Source organism: Filicampus tigris, chromosome 7 (genome assembly GCF_054856515.1).
Source record: "Filicampus tigris isolate MCC_2025a chromosome 7, RoL_Ftig_1.0, whole genome shotgun sequence".
Lineage (NCBI taxonomy): Eukaryota > Metazoa > Chordata > Actinopteri > Syngnathiformes > Syngnathidae > Filicampus > Filicampus tigris.
The window spans coordinates 9,534,950-9,554,782 of record NC_141223.1 but is presented as its reverse complement, the minus strand read 5'-3'; the positions used below and the strand labels follow the sequence as shown (position 1 = coordinate 9,554,782).

The following is a 19,833-nucleotide window of genomic DNA, read 5'->3' as shown; positions in this document are numbered from 1 at the left end:
TTTACTGTGTGCTGTTTATGTAGCATATAAACAGACACACAATCTGCCAAGAATTATACTTAATTACCTGTCAGAACTAACTTGTACACACACACATATATATATAGGTCAATACATATGTATATATACAACACATACATATATATATATATATATATATATATATATACACACATATATATAGACATATACTGTACACACACACATACATATATATGTATATGTAAGCATGTTTTTAGTCAGTTCAAAACAGTTATGGGAACGTGTTCTGACAGAACAAAAACCTGAGTAAATAAAAGATCAAATGTTATTTTGTGTGCACCAAGCAAATGTATTTTTCCAAGCTATCCAAATGGTTAATTTATATAAATAACAGTAAAATTTAAATTCTATTTTTGTACTTACATTTCAGTCTGTACTTGTTTTCCTTTTACTTACCGTAAATGTGTTGAATCAGTACTTTTAACAGTCTTTTGTGCGTGTATGTGTGTTTGTGTACTTTACTTGTCGGGCGCAGAGTGTGGGTACTTTCGCGATCTCTGATCAAACCTTACCATGTCAAAATACAGTACAGTAATGCATTCACAACATGCAGATAGTCTAACCAACGCAAATATTCGATGCCCCCTGACGGTAGCAAAACGCACCGCAACGTTACAAAACAAGTCACGCAGAAACAAGTTTTTCAAAACATATTTGCCTTTAATTACATTATTTACAGTATTCCAACCGTAGGAGTTTCAAATCACTTATCAAAACACAATTACGTAAGAGTCATTGCTTGTTTACTAAGAGTCATTTTGGCTCATTCAAAGTGTCGTTCAATGTCAAGCAGTTGGCCTGAATGCAAGACATCCTCTCTGTGTCTACAACAAGGAGACATCAGTTGTTGTTTTTTCATAGATAAAAATAGCCATTTTACACACTCACAAACTGCAGGAGTATTGCTGCCTCCTGCTGTCTTCATCTATACTGCACTTGTTAAAGATGGAACCAAAACATGGACACTGCTTATTTCCACCACAGGTAGAATTTTTTTTTTTTTTTTTTTTTTTTTTGGGAGACACACCATTTTATTGAAGTCCCGCTTTGTACTCACTGGGGAAGTTGACTGCTGCCACTGAAGGCAGGACTTATTTGATCAGGACTTTTTAAAGGGGGTTTTACACATCACGACCCTAGATTAAGATCAGTCTGCAAAACAATGTATTTTCAATTATTAGTTATTTGATAATGTGTTAACTGTTAAATAAGGTTGTAAAGTGCTCAGATATCCCTCTGATTAAAAAAACAGATGGGCACAGCTGAACAGAAAAGCCGTGTGAAGAAATGTTAACAGGAAAACATGATTTTAACACGTTGGACTCGTTTTCGATAACCCCAGAGTGCAAGTCATTGTGTGACGCTCCACTGCAGTTGCTTTCTTTGGGAACACAACCCCAGCAGGAAGGGCTCACAGCCTGTCAATATTTCAGCTATTTGATGCCAAACATGAGCTTTTTTTCCCCACACTTCCTTGTTTCCACCCCCCACCCAGGCTGAGTCTGATTTAAATCAAGTTAACCTTGCCATGCATATTTGTATTCACTCAACCAGAAAAATGGGATAGGTGGGTGTGCAATTGGAAGGTTGAGAAAATGCTATAAAGTCCCTTTCCTTAACTCACTATTTTTTCTGATACTGAAGGTAAGAAGAAATGACCGGGTGGGGCGACTACTCGCAGTTAGAATGTGTAGCCTGCAGGGGGGGCTTTATCATCTTTGTTGCTCTCCAGGGAAAAGGGAGGAATGCGAACATCAAAATGGGAGCCATCAGTCCTCTCGATTCGAAATGTTCCCCTAAGAATAAAAAAAACCCAAGAAAGCAATGATGTTACTCACACAGAGGCGTGTAGGATAAAAATAGCTAAACATCAAGTCTAGAACAAAAACTCACCACATGTGACCGCTGGGGGCCTGTAGAGAAACATGGCTGCTGTACTGAAATGCTGGCTGCTCTTTGGACAACACTGGCTCCTTTAATCACACAACAACAAGTCCAGAATGACAACACTAGAAAAGACCGTGGTGCCAATACAGTACGTGGCATTTATTTTTCAGGCTTTTTGTGAGTGACTAACGCGGGGGGGACACATACAGTCGGGCCTCATTTGAGCATTTTTGCACCCTTCCACAGAAAATCAGCTAATGACAAACTCTTGCTTGTCCTTGAAGGATTTAGCCTGTGGTGTAGCTTGTGAGTTTTCCCTCACCAAACTGGTCTGAAAAAGGCTTGGGCCGACAACTGCGAACGTTAAAGCTCTTCAATATTCTGTTGCAAATCCTCATAAGTTTATGGTCAGCAGCGAGCTAGGCCAAGCCACAGGCTTGCGTGATTGTGATGTGAAAGAGAACAGCCATCCAAAGCTCAAGCTGTTGCAGAGGATAAACAGAAGCGTATCAATTAAACGCGTTCACTTGTGCTCAAGCGGTTCATACATTTTCCTTTGGATTATGTTTTTAAGTGATCAAATCTAGGGCTGGAGGATTTTAGCAAAAGATTGCGCTGCAATTTTTCTGACAGATATTGCAATTTCCAATTCATGATTTTATTGAAATCATGCTTGGTGAGGGACTCCTCTTGCGCCTTGACGATCGCGCAGTTGCCTTACTTAAGATCACGATTTCGATCCGAAAACCATAAATTGTTTAGCCCTAATCACATCTATTAGGTAGAGCCTCGGTCAAGTGAGTGACGGCGGACGCCTTTTAGAAAAACGACGAGTTGTGAATTGAGAATACAAAGAGTCTCCTGGAACGTAACTTGCTCAGAATTAGGATAGTTTCTGTATTTACAAGCTTCAGCAGGAGTGCCACCAAGAATTTTGAAAAATAAACCACCCTCACCACTCCAATGGCATGGATTGATATTCTATTTTGTTAGCCCCTTGGACTCATTATCGCTTAAGGATTCGGCATTGTGTGTCGGTAAAAGTGTGAGTGAGTTGCTCTGACCCTGCCAACCACGCCGCGACCTCGGACAGTCTCCAGGGTTCCAGACAGGCTGAAGATCCTCCAGTGTCTCTCTCTTAGCTGAACCACCTCACTGCCCATGTTCTCCAAACGGATGCAGTATCGCCACTTGACAAGATGACACACAGTTAACACACACACACACACACACACTGTCAGTACATTACAATGGATAGAAAAGTTGACCCCACACCCATTAGTAAAAGGACAGCTTTTCTTGGTAAAAGAGGAAATTAAGTTAGACTAGCTAGAAAAAAACTCTACTTTTATAGGAAACATCCCAAAAGAAGAAAGTGCACAATTCATTTCAAGTGGTGGAAGTCTGCATCCTTTTTCCGGGGATGCAGTTGCATTAACACTTTGCAGTGGTGCTTTCATGCACAAAGACGTACATCCAAAGCCAACACACGCTTGACTACTCGGTGTACTTGTCGACACTGTGCCGATGGTTGGGTGTTTGTGCTTGCTGCCGTGTCCATGCGCGGCATACACACAACGTATACTGCACCGCTACAGCCAGCGAGCACTGAGCAACTTCTTGTGATCTAACTTCTGTGGCTGGTGGACTTTGTGTTCCATTTGTGCTATCTTAGAAGAAGAAGTGTTTTAGCGCCTCTCACAAGCTCTCCACCGATAAGTTAGCTGCCAGATGCTTGTCACATGGGGTTGAGGTACAATGGGCTGCTTAACGCGTGCTCATATTTGATTTCACTTCAGGCTTGTGGCAAGATGTGTAAGGTGCATATAAAGGGTTTGAAAACGATCGAACTGAAAGTTTTCAGTAAGGAGCACTGTATGCATTATTTCTAAAGGTATTAGAAATGGCATGGAGTTGGAAAAAATATGGAATATGAATCACATCACAACATAAAATAACATCAACAATGGAGAATGTGAGAAAGGATTCTGTATTTGAAATCACTTTTTTTTTTTTTATTAAACACAAGGGGGGTTTATGACCAACTGTCTAGAGGGTAGTTCATGTTATTTATCTATTTTATGGGCCTATGTATGTATAATTGTTGCATATTATTTCCCACTACTCACCCAGTAGACATGAGAATTCTGGCCTTCCTGAATAGAGACACAGAGAAAATCACAATTAATGTTAAAACTATTCCTGGAATTCCTGGACACCCAAAAGCACCACCATGACCACGCTAACAACATCATGAGGGTCCAGTAACGGGTCCCAACATTCGAGTTGTAGTGCATGTTCATTATTTACCCTCATGCCCATGTAGAAAGGGATGACGGTGACCCGGATGTTCTCAGTGGTCTCCCTGTGGACGTCCGAGAGCTCCAGCCAGGGGTGGTTCTTTTCCTGCCATGCTTTTAGGGTGTCTCTGGCAATGAAAGGAGGCGCTACGAGGGGCCGAGAAGAACAAGTTAAGTGAGGAACAAACGCGACACCAAAGGAGACGATAGAAATGACAGGGTCAGAAGAATTAGGAAGTACACAAGAAAGAAAGCAACATTCTTGGCAGTTCAAGGACGACAATAGCCTGGGGGGGGGGGGCTCACATTTGGTAGGGTTGTACATGAGGAAGCGTTCAAACAGCTCGTGCTGGATGGGGATCTGCTCCGCAGAGTTGTATGGCAGGATGTCTTCGTGGCTCACGTAGTCCAGACCTGATGGAAAGAGAGACCAATTAAAACTATTGTACAGGTATCTCACACCAAGGTGGATTAGTGCATCCTGAACAGTTTTAGTCAAGACTTTCATATCATGCCGTGCTATTCAGAAGCGAGATGGATGACAGATGGCACGGGTGCGTACCTGGGATGGCGTAAAGCGCTCTGCTGTCATCATGGTTAGCCAGAAACGTCACTGCCTCCGTCTGCGACCTCTGAGACTGCCAAATGCAACACGAACCAGCAGTCGCAAATAAGAGGTATAATCAAGGAAATAGGGTGCCTGCGTGCGGTCGATATCACGATATTTTAAAAAGGCTACGTGGACCTGAGTATCACAGTAGCCGTCACATCGTTGCTGTCCTTGAAAAACATGTAAGTCCAAGATTGTCAATTTTTATTTTTATTTTTTAAATTGTCACGTTAATGGTCTGTAACCCAGAAAGCCCATTCACGCAAAAATAAAATAATTGAAAAAAATGTGTTTTTCACAGGACAGCGACAGAGAGGCAAGGATCCAGGTGACGCCAGGAGTTTACACAGTTGTTTGCAACTTGCAACCACTAGTTGGCAGTAAATCCCACACAACGCTAAATGTGATGCTAGAGCCAAGCTAATCATTGACGGTAAAGCCCAGAAAATAAGCCATGCACCACTCTCAGTATCTTGTCTTTGTAAATGAAAAGCTCAAAATGCTGAGCAATGTACTAACATAGTAAAGAGGGTTAAGATTCTTTCTAAATTAATCATGTTAATAATCAAAAGTGAGCACTGGTGGGTGTTATTAAATACAATCAGTATTAAATAACACCCACCAATGTGGCTTTATCAGAAAAAAAAAGCAAGAATGTAACACTTAGAAGAATTCCTCTTTGGTTCTGAATAAAAATATAAAATTGCTAAAGACAGTGACTTACAATGTGAGGGCAGTCTCTCGTATCGATCAGAACTTGGTAGTAAGTGTGAGTCTTTCCCTTCACTTCCTTTGAGCCGTGAGCACCAGGGGGCTCGGGCTTGCTGCGAGTCAAAAAAACAATCAAATCAAATCAAAGCTATTGTGCTTACATAGGAGCAGCGTGTAGCCTAAACCCGCAATCTCCGGAAAGCTTTTGTTAATCAAAGCCCAGTCATCTTTACCTGTCAGACATGGGTGGTGTGACGTCTCTATCGTACAGTCTGGCATGCCATGGAAACAAGACAATACCTCGATAGCCAAAGACGCTGTGGAGAAAGAGCTGCGAACAAGACAGAGGTACGTGCTCAAAATGTCTCACTTCATATTTAGGTTCAAATCAGCCTAAATCAAATTAGATAACATGTCTTTAACAACGCATCATATTCATGTGTTTAAAAATTCATGTGTTTTGAAAGGTGTGATCGTCGCAATGCTAAAATGAAATCAAAATAATAAATCAATATAAAAATCTAAACATGTCAATATGGACTCCGAATGTGTTTGTTGGCATCCACCCTGCAGCCCTTCCAAAGTGTGGCACCTAAACACAAATGACTTAGCAAGTTTGTACCTGTCCTGTTTCGTATTTGCCGTGCTGCTTCAGAGCCTCAAACATCCCCACGGTCTCCAAAATCTTCCCTTCAGGCCTGTTCCTGCCAAATACAGGCAACGTCAATACATACTGGCTTGTGTGTTTACAGCAGACAAATGTTTGCCTTCACAAGGATCATTTTGTGGTGAGAGACGCACTATTGTACAAATAGTACGCCTTTACGAACTTAAAGGCCGACATACACCAATCCGACGTCGGACGTCGATAAGCGTTGGGGCGTCTGACTGCGCCGTCTGATTGGTGTAGCGAACACCGTCGTAATATCGGACCTCGTCAGGAAGCGTCTGGTGGGCGTTTCCGCATGTTGAATCGGCGTCGTGAGTCGTGACATTTGGTCACTCTGATTGGCTGTTAGCTAGCGAATCAGCGCACGGAGTACCAACGGGAAATGACAAATGCGGATAAACAAGAGAGCACAGCACGCCTTTGCTGCCTTAATCTTCTTACAAGTACAAGAACGAGGGTTGACAATGTAATAGTGGTGGGCGATATGGCAAAAATATCATATCACAATCTTTTTAAAAGTCATGATTCTTTTCTTACATCATTTTTCTAGACTAATTTGCACATTTTGGACCATTTTCCTCATGTTAAACATATAAAACGTATCTAAAATGTATGTAAAACTCTAAAAGAAAAAAAATGAAATTTTAAGCCAGCTAAGCTTTCTCAACAGGTTTGAATTTGAATAGTGCCAATTTTGATCAAAATGTGCAGTGAATGTAAACATAAAAGGTAACATAACGTAAACATAAACATAAAACACAGCTCGTAACGCGGGTCTAGCACTTTGAAGAGTCTTTTAAACCCCTCGTTTTCCACTGTTTTAATGGGAATCATGTCTTCCGCAAGGTACTAAGCCACTGCCTCAGTTACTTCTTTACACCGCTTGCTTGTTTTTTCATAAGGAGTGCGCTTGTTAAATGACCGTGTTACCGTGGGTTGTGTTAGTTTGGAGCTAGCGCAGGGGTGTCGAACTCCGGTCCTCGAGGGCTGCTGTCCTGCCTGTTTTCAATCTCTGCCTGCTGCAACACACCTGTTTCAAATGATCAGCTCATCAGCGAGTTCTGCAGGAGCCTGATCCCGATCGTTTGAATCAGGTGTGTTGGACGAGGAAACCTCTAAGACATGCAAGGGGGGGGCCCCCGAGGACTGGAGTTTGACACCCCTGACTAGCTAGCGGCTGCTTGTGGCTACCATGTGTCTGATCTACGTTTGCTTTGGCTGTCGGCGTAGTTTTTTGGGTGCCATCTCTGTCTCCGTAAGTGATTAAGCAGGTTTGTCGTGTTGCCATCTGACGTTCAAACCAAGTCTCTGCAAACTTTGAAAATAACTGGTTTGCGCTTTCTCCTCCGAGGAAAAGCCAAACCAAATCGACACTGTGGATGTGGAGTTTCTTTTCGGGACCAACTCTGCTTCGTGGTGACTTTCCGCTATACAAACAAACAGGGAGGTGGGGAGTGTCGCGTTCGGTGCACTGTGCGTGCTGTGATTGGTTGGTCGGGTATACGCGTCAGCGGCTTTGAGCCGCCATAGAGCTAAACTGTATAGAATGTGCCGTGTAGACCAAACGATCTTTTGGCTTTATGAGATCGTCAACACCCTAAACAAAATGCGATTGGTTAATTCTGCACAACCATGCATCCATTATCCAAACCGCTTATCCACATTCCCAATAATGAGAGGGTGTGTACACGGCAGCCACATGATCTCAGTTTTTTTTTTTTTTTTTTTTTTTTTTACTTAGCCTTTTACAGGTCATTGGTCACAATTATGAAAAAAAAAAAAAAGTTTAGAAATGAAGGATTTTTGTTACGTCATATCATAAAAACTTGGCATTTGAGCAGGGGTGTGTGTACTTTTTATATTCACTGTATATAGAGCTCATGAGAGCGATAAAGGGAATGCAATTGTGTAGAGAGTCAGATTTGAGTAAATTCAAACTGTACTGTACGATACATTAAAATGCCACACCTCCATGGGTCACAGACCTTGTGCATATAAAAAAAACAACAAAAAAAAACCAAACACGTTTCTTCAGTAGATGGCGATGTTGCCTTGAAAATACACACTGAGTGCAAGCAGACTGTTTGTCCACCTGGGTTTGTCCATGTTAGCATATGTTTGACTGACATATATAAATTAACTGTAGTCCAGGTGCAGTAGATGTAAACTTTGCTCAAGAATTGTTCAAAAGCAAAATGTCTCCAATAGTGCTGTTGTCCAATGTTGATGTTTTGGTTGTGACATACTTCCGCATGCCAAAACTGAACATGAGTCCATGGAACAGTCAGTTTTGTGTAAACCCTCTTTTGTAAAAGGCTTTCCTGTTATTTTGTGTCCTACACATCCTACTGAAGTGTTGCTTTTTATGTGCTCTTCAGCTTTGTTTATTATAGAAAAGATAGGCTCTTATAGAAACAATCTACATGATCCCTACAGGAGAGTAAATCCCGCTTCCTCATTGAGCCTTCACTGCTACGGTCATAATCTCAATCATAACTTTGACAAGATTGCATAAAACACCTTGATTTGTCAGATGTCACAAATTCCATCAGATCACCAGTGTTGCACCTTCGCAAACACAGAGACATACTTAAGCTTACAGCCTCGGGGGAACAACAGCAGCTGGTCACAAACATGCCTACTTCTCTGCTCCCTACAAAGCTAATCTTTACAACAGATTGAATGGGGCCTGGGCATTAACTTAATATTACACTGTATGTTGGTTTCAGGTTTGTTTCATAACATTGGATAGTATAATATTTACAGGACCGAATATCAATACAAGAAGTCAAAGTGATATTTAAAAAAAATAAAAAATTAAAAATTAAACATCCTAACACCTACCTATCAACCATTGCCATAACAATGCATTTTTTCAGAGCTGGGCATTTTATAAAACATTTGTGGTCCGTTTATCGCCTTCCACTTACAGCTGGGGTACCCTTCCGCCGTTTGTTTATCCGCCCGGACCAAATAGTAATCGTCTAAGGGCCAGTCCGACTATCATTTTAAACGGGCTTTTAAACGACCTATCACAACCCACCTGTTTTCTAAAGCTGAGGTTGTTCCCTGAGCTCTGAGCAGTTGTGATGTCATTTTCAGTCGGCAGAAGTGACAAAATGGTCGCCCCCTGAGATGGCTAAAAAGGGGTGGATTTTGTTGCTTAATATGTGATCGCTTGCCAACTTTGCATGGATGCGTTTTTATTTGACATGGCTCAAGTAGCCGGTCACTATCATCTCTGTGTGTGTGCTCAAACTTGGGAGACACATACATCGAAGGTTTGTATCACATCGTCCCATACTCACAAACTAATGTTTCCAGAGAAGAAAATGCAGCTGCTATACAGTTTAAATCTAAATTAAAAATGTTGATTATCTAAAAAAAACATCCGATTACCAACATTTGACAGCTGCGGCCCAAAACGAAGTTGGAAGAAACAGCTCATATACCCTCATATACCCACGCTCACATTCACTATTGATTTAATTTATGTCGCTGGGCTTTGCAGTGATTCACGGAAGCTGTACTGTATTCCAGCGTATTATGCACAGTCTCTCTTCCCACTTTGTGATATTGCAAGTGATAAATATGGACGAGCGACATAATGCTCATCTAGTTACCATCTCAAGGACTGACCTGCAAAAACTGAGCAATAAGAAAAATAAATTACATGATAAACGGCTTACATAATGCCTGCAATAGGTTCCAAAAAAAGCTGGGATGGGGCAACTTAAGACTGGGAAAGTTCATGAATGCACAGAGAACACGTGCTTGGAACATTCCACAGGTGAACAGGTTCATTAGAAACAAGAAGGTGTCATAATTGGCTATAAAAAGAAAACATCATCCCAAAAGATGTCAAAAGGGTTGTGTGACTAACCGGGTGTTTTTCCCCTCTGTGGTAGAGGGCCAAAATGGCTCTTTGAGTATTTAAGGTTGCCGATCCCTAGTCTAGTGACTTACTGTCATTGAGGTGGGTCTTTGAGACAACTGTGGCCCAGATGACCACAATTCGGTTTTTGTACTCACTTCTAAAATTGCCTGAAGGATATGCAGTGAACACAGGGAAGGGAATGCTATTAAAAAAAAACTCAAATATTTAAAATTTTTGTCAGATTTGGATTTTCACGAAACAACAAATCCTTGATATTGAAACATGTAATTAACCTGAAACCTAATGGAAAAATGTTACTCTTCTCACAGAATTATTAAGATTGCTCACAACCACATGTATACACACACAATACACAAAGAATATTCACAAGCATTATGTTCACGTTCAGTATGTCTAATATATTTTAAAGTATTGGGCAATGTCATCGGGAAAACACCTAAACAATACCGGTGCTAACTAAAACACGATTAGTGAAACTATGATTAGAAGAAAGACTTAATGCAAGGTTGGGGAAAACACATTGTAAAAGTGCTTCCGTTCACGGACGATCAGGCATTACCAAATCTACGCTGGTCAAATGCCAATGAATGCCACAAGACAGCCGTCCCACAATTTTAAAGCCATTGGGAGACAATGCTCATGTTTATAAAGACGTTTCAAACGCGTGTACTACATGTAAATGTTGACACTTGACAACAGGTGCTGACTTTCCCCACCAACGATACCTGGAACTCGCGCATAGCGAGGTCTTTAGCGTGTTAGCATTGACAGGAGGAGGACACTGGCGGTATGTCTTACCGTGACGACATGAACCTCCTCTGCTGAGCGACACCGTACATGCCGCAGGCTCGGCATTCCATCTGTGATCTATACAGTTCGAACCTGCTCTCAGCCACACTTAATAATCTATATGCGTGTTTATTGTTGTATTTAGTGAAAGTGCTCAGCAGACCTCTACGTAACGCACAGGCCGCCATCTTTGTTGGTGATGGCACGCTTCTACGCACGCACTTACGTACAGGGTACCGATGCTACCTTCAGGGACAAAGAAAATAGTACGAACGGGGTCATGTGTTTATTACGAACGTCCTTTACGCTGACATGTTTCAACAGCCTGCAGTATACGACTTGACGTCTGTAGCTCACTTGTTCAGATGGCATTTTAGTCATTAGGTTTGTGAAAAACACTTGGAAGTAAAATTTTTATTCCAGTAAATTAATTTTTGACAATGTAGGAATGAATCGTGGCAAAAGCGAGTAATAGTTCAGACGGCAAAAAAACGGCATTCTTTATACAGTATTAAATTTGACGGGGTTTTGTCAGCTCATTTGTTTACTGCCGCATTCTCATGAATCGATGCTCTATTCTCTTGTTTTAATGCTCATTTGGACGTTATCTGCGCGGATACTTGGTTTTAATAATTCTATTCTAATTGTTTTTAAAAGATTTGAGTGTGATTTTTAACATATTGTTTTTCTTTCTGTAATGCTTTTAATGTTTCATATGTAAAATTTTAAAAGCAATTAAACTGTCTTGTACATGAATTCGGATATACAAATGAACTTGCCTTTCCTGGCCTCGTGACGGGTGTTAAAAATACGGGGAAACCTGAAGGCAACAAAAGTAATCACGTGGCGTGAGACGTAGAACACATTATATTAATTTGACAACAAAAATAAACGCTATTTCTCCCATATACTTAAACAAAACATACCACAAACATTATAAAAGGATGTTTTGTACTTTTTAAAATGTGTATTCGAAAAATCTTTTTACGCAATGATCACATGAGCGGTCACGGGGTAAAAACATGGCCGCTTGCGTGAAATTATATTGAGCTCTTGAACCGCTTTCTAAAATAGCAGCCACATACATGATCCCATTGTTGTATATTCCCTGCGAATACACTGTATATTTGCGTCGTTAGATGAAATTATGGCTTCGGCGTTCGTGGTCGGAGATCAGTTCAGAAACAGAGTGTCGGATCTGTTGGAACAGACGGACTCATCTCTGCCAGAAGAGCTGAGAACGCAACTGGGGGCTCTCCTTGAAAAGAAAGGACAAATAACCCTGGCCTTTAGTACAGCCAGACAATTGAAGAAGTACCTTCAGGATGAAGGTAATGCGATGTTCCCGCAAGCATGTTTTTTGCTCTCTCTTTTCTCTCTCTGACACACACATACACAGCCTATTTGTTTTAGTTTACTTGAAAAGCAATGTTTGCGTAGTTTTCAACAAAAGAAAGCAAAGAAATGTCTTATTTTGAAAGTGACGCCCAGACTTACATTCATGAATAAATGTAAATTTATACCATACTTTGTGATGGCTCTTTTTTTCCCTAGGCCATCCATTCTATTTGCATGACTTGTTGGAGGACAGTTCACTGCACCTGCCGGAGGTCGTGAAACCCCCCAGAGTAAGTCGATTCCAGTTTATTGAATTTAAAATGTTAACATTGAGGAAAAAATCCCATTCCATGTTTGATGAATTTGAAATGTTAACATTTAGAACAATTTGCATTCCCTGTTTGAATTTTGGAATTGACCCAGTCGGAAAATGTACCTGAAGACATCAGGTCTCCTAGCAGGTATAAGTGTTAACATTTTTGTTGTTGTTACAAGAAATGAACGTGGAATTAAATGTTTCAGCATCTACACTACTTTTTGGTGAAGTAAGCTGGGCGATCATGGGACACAAATGTGATGATTTTCTTTAATTTCAGAACCCTGAGCTGGTCGCACGCTTGGAAACCATTAAAGCCAGACTAGCAAACGAGGAATACAACAAGATGACTCGTAATGTAAACAATCAGGTACATAATTGTGTGATCACTGGACAGGATTTACATTATGCATTTAAAATATTTTACCCGAGCAGGTTTAGTCTTCCCGCGACCCTTGTGAGAATAAGCGGTATAGATAATGATAATATTTGGGATATTACTAATGCCGTTGTGCATTTTTTTCATAGCATGAAAAAAATAGTCATAATACGGTTCGGAACACACTGTGGCTTAGACAAACACATAGTCCCTATTGTATTTGTCATCTTAAACGTTGTGTATCAGTATTTTAGAGTACTAACAAAAATTGCTGACGCCTGTCAGGCAATGGCCAAATGCCTCAAACGTTTTGGCCACAGCCGTCCTTTGGCAATCCAAGTTCATGCAGCTGTTGAAACTGTGAAATTAGTTTATCTTAAATATTTATATATAAATTCAAGACAACTTTTTTCTCCTTCTTTTTTTTTGCCCCCATTATTTTTCACCTAGAGGGACCATCCCCTTTATCTGTTGCATGAGGCCATTGTTTGCAAACTCTTGCGTAATGATTCAATTTCTACTCCTGGGCAGGAAATGAACCGTAATGGAACTCTGGCAGATTTTGGACAGCAAGGTTAGTGTGTTGTACAGTTTCCACATTACGGTGACATATTCTGTAAAAGTTCACTTTGTCATAATTGCTTCCACGATGGGGGGGTCCTGGGTTAATGAGGTTCCTGCATATTGTCGCTGTCCTGTGAAAAACACTTATGTCCGTTTTTTTCCCCCCAATTTTCTTATTTTTACGGGAATGGTGTTTCCGCGTTACAGACATCGCATTAACGTGAAAATTCACATTTTTTTCCGAAATTGGACATATGTGTTTTTCACAGGACAGCGACGATATAGTGTGTTGAGCTTGCAAATGGTGTGCAATTCCATAGTTTTTTGCAGCAGAAGAATACGTTGTCATTTGGCAAGAAGGGTCAGGGCTCTACACCCTAAATGGTGGCCTTTTGCCCCTAAAATTTGAAACTGTGCAACACAGTCTCATCTACTCATGCATGTGCAACCAGTAAATTTACAGATTTTGTTTTTTTATTATTCTTGAATGTTTTTTGTTGCTGAAAAACCTTTGCTCAACACTTCAGCCCATTTATTGGTAGCATTGTGAAAGTAAGTGTGAAGCTGAATTACTTTGCAAGTTGATTCACAATGTGCGCCCCTAAATTTTTCTACTCACGCCCCTAATATTTCAGGTTATTTTTTATATTTATGGACTAAAAAGAAGTGCTATTGAAAGCATATTATAGAACATGCTATTGACGCATCTGGGCACTGTTTTAAATATTGACAATAACATTTGAATATGTCCCCTTTAAATAATATTCTTATGTCTGTGTCATCTAATAAATACAGTACATTATGAACTGTGCATATCTTTTCTGTTTCTGAAGTCCGATCAGCCAAAGCTGTGGCTGTGACAGTTTTCAACTTCCTGGTGACAGTAGTTGCTACGTTTGCCTGCTCCTACATGGGCAGTCAGTACCTATTCACAGAAACAACAGCGGTAAGAATTTGTATTTATTCTGCATTGAGCTACTACTATATGAAATCTATAATATGTTCCATAATAGCACACTTACCTAAACATGTGTGCCTCAAGTTTCAGATATTATGTTTGGAGCATCCAATAACCTGTTAATTTTGTAATTTGTACCTAATTTTTTTGTTGTTTTTTTTCCCCACCAGCGTGTGATATCTGCTGTGATTGCAACATCTGTAGTGGGGCTAGCTGAACTCTACGTCCTGGTCCGGACGATGGAGGGGGAACTCGGGGAACCTTAGCACGAACAAGGGAACTACATTAAAGTCAGGAAAGAAAAGCTCCATTTAAGAGCATCCTTTTAATAAGGTCATACTGTATTGCATTATTGGACTAACAGAGCCTTCACATGAAAAAATTTCACTTGGGATAGGCTCCAGCACGCCCACGACCCTTGTGAGGATAAGCAGTTTGGATAATGGATGGATGGATGGACTTTCTTTGAAAGTTTTTTGGATTGAATTCTTGGAGGCAAAAAAATGGACCAACGCTTTAAAAATTTCTGAATGGTACAAAAGGTGCAGAAATAGTACTGTTTATTGCCTTTTCGTGCAGTGTTTTATGAATCTTTAAATACAGTAAACTCCCACTATTTGCATTGTATAAGGACCAAGCCCTGCTGCAAAAAGTAAAATGAATATATATATATATATATATATATATATATATATATATATATATATATTTACACTTGTGCAAAAGTGTGTTGCTTATGAAATCCATGCAGTCCATCCATGTTTCAGAAAATTTTATTTTATTTATTAAATCAATGCTTTTTGAACTACTACAAAAAAAGTGCAAAGTTGAAGGTCTCTTTCAAATGAATTAAAAAGCTTAACTTAAATTATTCATCCAGCAAACAAAAGTATCTGAATTTAGAAATACAGTGGGCAAAAGAGCACTATTTTACTGAACAATGAAAATAAATATTTGCAAAATAACTGCCTGAATATTTATTTGAGCTGGTTAATTGGACTTCTGCTCCTGAACTTTTGCGCACATGCAGCCTCTGCAAATCAGGGCTGGGAAGTCATTTTCAGCTTTAAATATTTTTTTTTGTGTAAGCGTTCATATTACATTATAAATGCGACGTCGGACTCTTTTCTTGTCTGAACATAATTGTGCCCCCCCTAAAGTGACCCGCATACGCAGGAGAACAGACAGTCGACGTCACTCACGACGTGTTTTCGGAAGTAAATGAGGTGCAGCATGTCGGGGCATTTTGACAGTGGAGCGATTCGGTCAGAGGTAGAAATACAGTATTTGGGGGAAATGAAGAGGCGAGGCTTTTTCGATCTCATTTCATGGAGGCGTCACTAAAGGGGACATTACATCATAACCGCGCATAAAAAATGAGCCGATCGAGCCGTGGCTGAATTACTACTATCGCCGTAAACGTCCACTTTATGCTTCATGTTTCAAGTGGGATTAAATTAAAGTCAAATATAAAGTCAATACTGTTACTCAAAACAACTTCAGAGGGTGAGTCAGAAATTATCTGCACATTGCTGTACAGCGCACTCTTACTTCCGTTTTTTGGCGCCATTTTTCATGCGCACGCCAACTGCTGTGTTTACGTGATCACGATCAGGTGGTTACTTGTTTAGTCGTTTTTTACACGTGTTGGTTTCAGTTGATAAAATTGGTCACACCACGAGTACAATGCAGCTGTGAAGAACAATGCACAGTCATCCGATTTTTATGGTCAGAAGGCGCATCAGTGGCTTAAATTCACCAAAGGGTTTTAGCATACTACGGAAACATTGCACTAGCAAAAAGAACTAAGTTTGAGTGAATTGAGAAGTTTAAAAGTGGCCGGACAAGGTTGCTCGCACCTTCTTTCTACCATCTCTTCGCTCCGCTCAAAGATGCTTTAGGAGGTCATAAACGTCCTTCAAATAAAGCAGTGCACAAAACTGCATAAATGGTTGTGTGACCAGCCAAAAACTCTCACATGGAATTTACAAGCTGCATTAAAAAGGACTACATGGAAAAATTATGGATTTTATTTCTTTTACTGTTGTGTTTGTGAAAATAAATGAAGATAATAAAAGCGCTGACAATTTTTGACTCACCCTCGTATAAAATGCCGGCTCTGTTTAATGCCTCCTATAGTGATTTTACAAAAGCTGTAATTACACTACTCAACAGCAAATGTTAATGAGAGATGGCTTTATGTGTCAATAAATGTAATTGTGACGCTGATTATTTCCACCTGTTGCTTAATCCTACCCTTAATTCATAAAAGTTACTAAATGCATTCCTAGATTGTGAAAGAGCTTCATAAATAAAGTTGGATTCAGTATTACACGTTGTTATATTATGGTGATGATTATTTTATTATTATGAAAAAAAACTGATGTGAGATAAAATGACAGCAGATCCGGCATCAGCTTAAAAAAAGAACAATTTGAAAATTTTACTTGCATGGTTATCTCAGATTTAAAAAAAATGTCACAAATTTGGCGACCAGTGTTATTCAATGCTCCTTTTGGTGATTGTACGCCTGCTGTGATTCATTTTTAAATTAATTTTCATTTTTACTCCTAACTTTTTGTTTACTTCTCTCTTTTCCCAGAAATAAAAAAGTCATTCCCATGAATAAATCCCAATAAAAGGAACGTGATTTTCTTTTGATTTTGATCAATCATATTTATATGAATAAAACCATGCGTACGTACATGTGTTTATAGTGCAATTGTGCATTCCATTTGGTATAAGTATCTTCCAACCAGAAACCTTTTCCAGATCTAACGCCATAGTTAAATGCCCTTACACGTAATCTGAATCAAGGAATCTCTCTCATGAGATAAATGTATTTGTAAGAATATTCAAACTTTGGACATTGGCAGTGTGTTGTTGACTACTGGGTAATTGTATTTATTTGTATGTACAAGTGTAACCGCGTTACTCTGGTCAAAGACATTCACACAAATCTGTATGTTTATTTTCACTCCTCTCGAATATTTAAACTAGTCGACAAACTGTCGATGCATGTTTCGTGTCAGATGTCACCAACAACACATACAAAAAGATTACCATCCATAATCAACAATTTCAAAACAATTCAAAGACTCAGATGATCAGTCGTCTCTGATCCCTTCTTGAGATATAAATTATTTGTATTATTTTGCCTTATTTTTTTGCCGGCGTCCTCTTGTTTGGTCCTATCACATAAATGGGAGGATTAAAAGATGTAACTACATCTGGAGGGGAAAAAGTATTTTCCTGAATTCTGAGATTTGACACCCGGATTAAAGGTTTATTGAAAGATTATTTGGTATTAAAGATGATTGTGATATGCAGAGATCACTGTCCACTGCACGACTGACTTGTCCATCCGTCATATTCGTGTACGTATTATACTTCTCATGTAATATTTCAAAACTTAAATCCAAGCATAATTACAGGACCTGTAAGCTGATAGACCCCAAAGCTTTGGCTTTAATTTTCATTAGTTTATTCCGCCTGCCTACTGTATGTAACCCTCATGATACTTACAGAGTAGACAGATTGAGAAAACAACTATTCCTTTCATGGGGTCCCTGCACAAGGAATAGTTTTAATCAGGATGTTTTGAAAAATAAATCTCAGAGGGACACCGTATATGGTAACACGGCACAGTTCATATTAGATCTTAATAACAAGAGTTGGCTGTTGTGAGAGCATATAGCCTTGATTCCAGAGTGGAGAAAGCAGGCTTACTGTGAATGTGTTGTGTTGTGTTGTGTTGTGTTCATGAGCTACCTTCTCAATTAGTCCTCCTTTTTGTTAAAGGGCATCAAAATCAAAACAATGCACAAAGCTTGTGCATCTTCCAATGATTATTACTTCCAGTTATGATTTTGACTTTTGAGCTCTGCACAAGAAATGTTCTCCAAATTAGATGACAGTAGATCTTTTTCTTTTTAGAATCAATTTTGCTTTGCTAAAAGACCAAACAAGCCGTTCAGAAATACAGTACTAAGTTTAAACTGAAATGTATATTTGTGAAATTTCCCCACTGAAATTGTTTCTAGACAAGAAAATACAGTTTGCTGCTTTACACATTGTGAATTTTACATCTAAAAACAGTTGATTATGTAAAACAGAAAAAAAATTGTTGTCGTATTTTTATTGTTTCATGAAGCCCAGTCTTCAAGTCCCTGCAAAACCGTGCTGCAACCTGCAAAAAAATTGCTCCTCAAATGAAGTCACTGATTAGCAAAACTGCTATGCCAAAAAAAAAAAAACAGGCCTTGCATATTTAGTCCATTCAAAAAAACCACAGCTTCCCTTCATGAGCAGCGCATAGAGCCACACAACAGAGACACTAAAGGGAAAGGTACAGTAAAGGTACAGTAGTTTTATTATGTTACCTAGCCTGCAATCTGGCGAGCTAATGAGCTCGCTCAACTGCAGCGGGGTCGTCCAATATGTTAGCATCTTGTTCTGTGTTCTTGTCAAAGGTGTCAAATCTAGGTCCAGAAAGTAAAACACCTCGCCAGTTTGGCTTTAATAGTAGCAGAGATGGGCATTTTACTATTTTTATTATGTTATTATTTTTAAGTTGTGCTGGTCCATCATCCGTCAGCGGCCAGGGTACCCATCCGTCATTCGTCAGCTCGTCATTTTTAAGGACGAACTTGATTGTAAACATCAGTCCGTCAGTCGGATCGTCAGAAGTCCGTTGGTCCGTCAGTCAGCCCCCGCCCAAAAAACATCAGAAAAACGGGTGTGGAAAAATACGATTAGCGACAATTACACTGCCGGGTGAAAACCCACTTCCGTCATTCGTCAATCCATCGTTTTTAAAAGGTGTCCCGTCATTTGTCCATCGTCAGCAAAATGGGTGTCTGTCAGTCGATTGGAATGCCCACGCAGACGAGCAAATCAGTTTCTTCTTAAAATTTGGTTGTCTGTGCATGTCGAGAGTGTCAATGCCACATTTAAAAGGCGCAAGAGGAGCTACTTTTATTGGACATGATTGGCGTTGGCTGTGTTCACTTACATTGAAGCGCAGACCTCCCTCTTTCAAATATGCCGGCTTGCGCTCGTCTGTGAAATTACCAAAACCTGATCCAAACCGCTTCCACACAGTTTTACACTGACCGCCGTGCCAAATTTTTGCCGGTCACAAAAATAGAGCCCTTACGATTCAAACAACACATGAGAAGTCAATGTGTTGTGAGACTTCCGCTCTGAAACAATCTGAATGATTAACTCCACAACGTTAACTATTTGACCTTTTCTTTGACTTTTTCTGTGATGCTACCACATTTAGGAGGCAATGCATGGCAACCATCAAACTGTAACTGGAACATATTGCAGTATCCATCCATCCATTATCTAATCCGCTTCTCCTCAC

The 19,833-nt window shown here is 39.8% G+C and overlaps 2 protein-coding genes across 6 annotated transcripts; one reads left to right on the top strand and one right to left on the bottom strand.

The window, feature by feature from the left end:
- Positions 1-681: 681 nt before the first annotated feature.
- poldip2 (polymerase (DNA-directed), delta interacting protein 2) lies at positions 682-11,153 on the bottom strand. 4 transcript variants are annotated; one of them, XM_086035732.1, is made up of 11 exons: positions 10,917-11,153; positions 6,173-6,248; positions 5,784-5,881; positions 5,564-5,663; positions 4,792-4,867; positions 4,536-4,643; positions 4,240-4,376; positions 4,059-4,085; positions 2,994-3,119; positions 1,936-2,015; positions 682-1,838 (listed from the first exon to the last, which is right to left on the bottom strand). In XM_086035732.1, the coding sequence occupies exons 1-11, from the start codon at positions 11,093-11,095 to the stop codon at positions 1,724-1,726; spliced, it is 1,122 nt and encodes a 373-aa protein (XP_085891858.1). In that variant the 5' UTR covers positions 11,096-11,153; the 3' UTR covers positions 682-1,723. The 4 variants fall into 4 exon arrangements, with proteins under 4 accessions (XP_085891858.1, XP_085891857.1, XP_085891859.1 ...); XM_086035731.1 differs by having other exon boundaries at positions 6,173-6,254; positions 10,917-11,152; XM_086035733.1 differs by lacking the exon at positions 10,917-11,153 and adding an exon at positions 7,151-7,216 and having other exon boundaries at positions 6,173-6,254.
- Positions 11,096-16,796, top strand: vma12 (vacuolar ATPase assembly factor VMA12). Of its 2 annotated transcripts, XM_086035737.1 has the most exons (7): positions 11,096-11,173; positions 12,118-12,238; positions 12,462-12,535; positions 12,842-12,931; positions 13,472-13,514; positions 14,338-14,450; positions 14,633-16,796. In XM_086035737.1, exons 1-7 carry the CDS (start codon positions 11,147-11,149, stop codon positions 14,726-14,728), a joined length of 564 nt encoding a protein of 187 aa, XP_085891863.1. In that variant the 5' UTR covers positions 11,096-11,146; the 3' UTR covers positions 14,729-16,796. The 2 variants fall into 2 exon arrangements, with proteins under 2 accessions (XP_085891863.1, XP_085891862.1); XM_086035736.1 differs by lacking the exon at positions 11,096-11,173 and having other exon boundaries at positions 11,369-12,238.
- Positions 16,797-19,833: the final 3,037 nt, after the last annotated feature.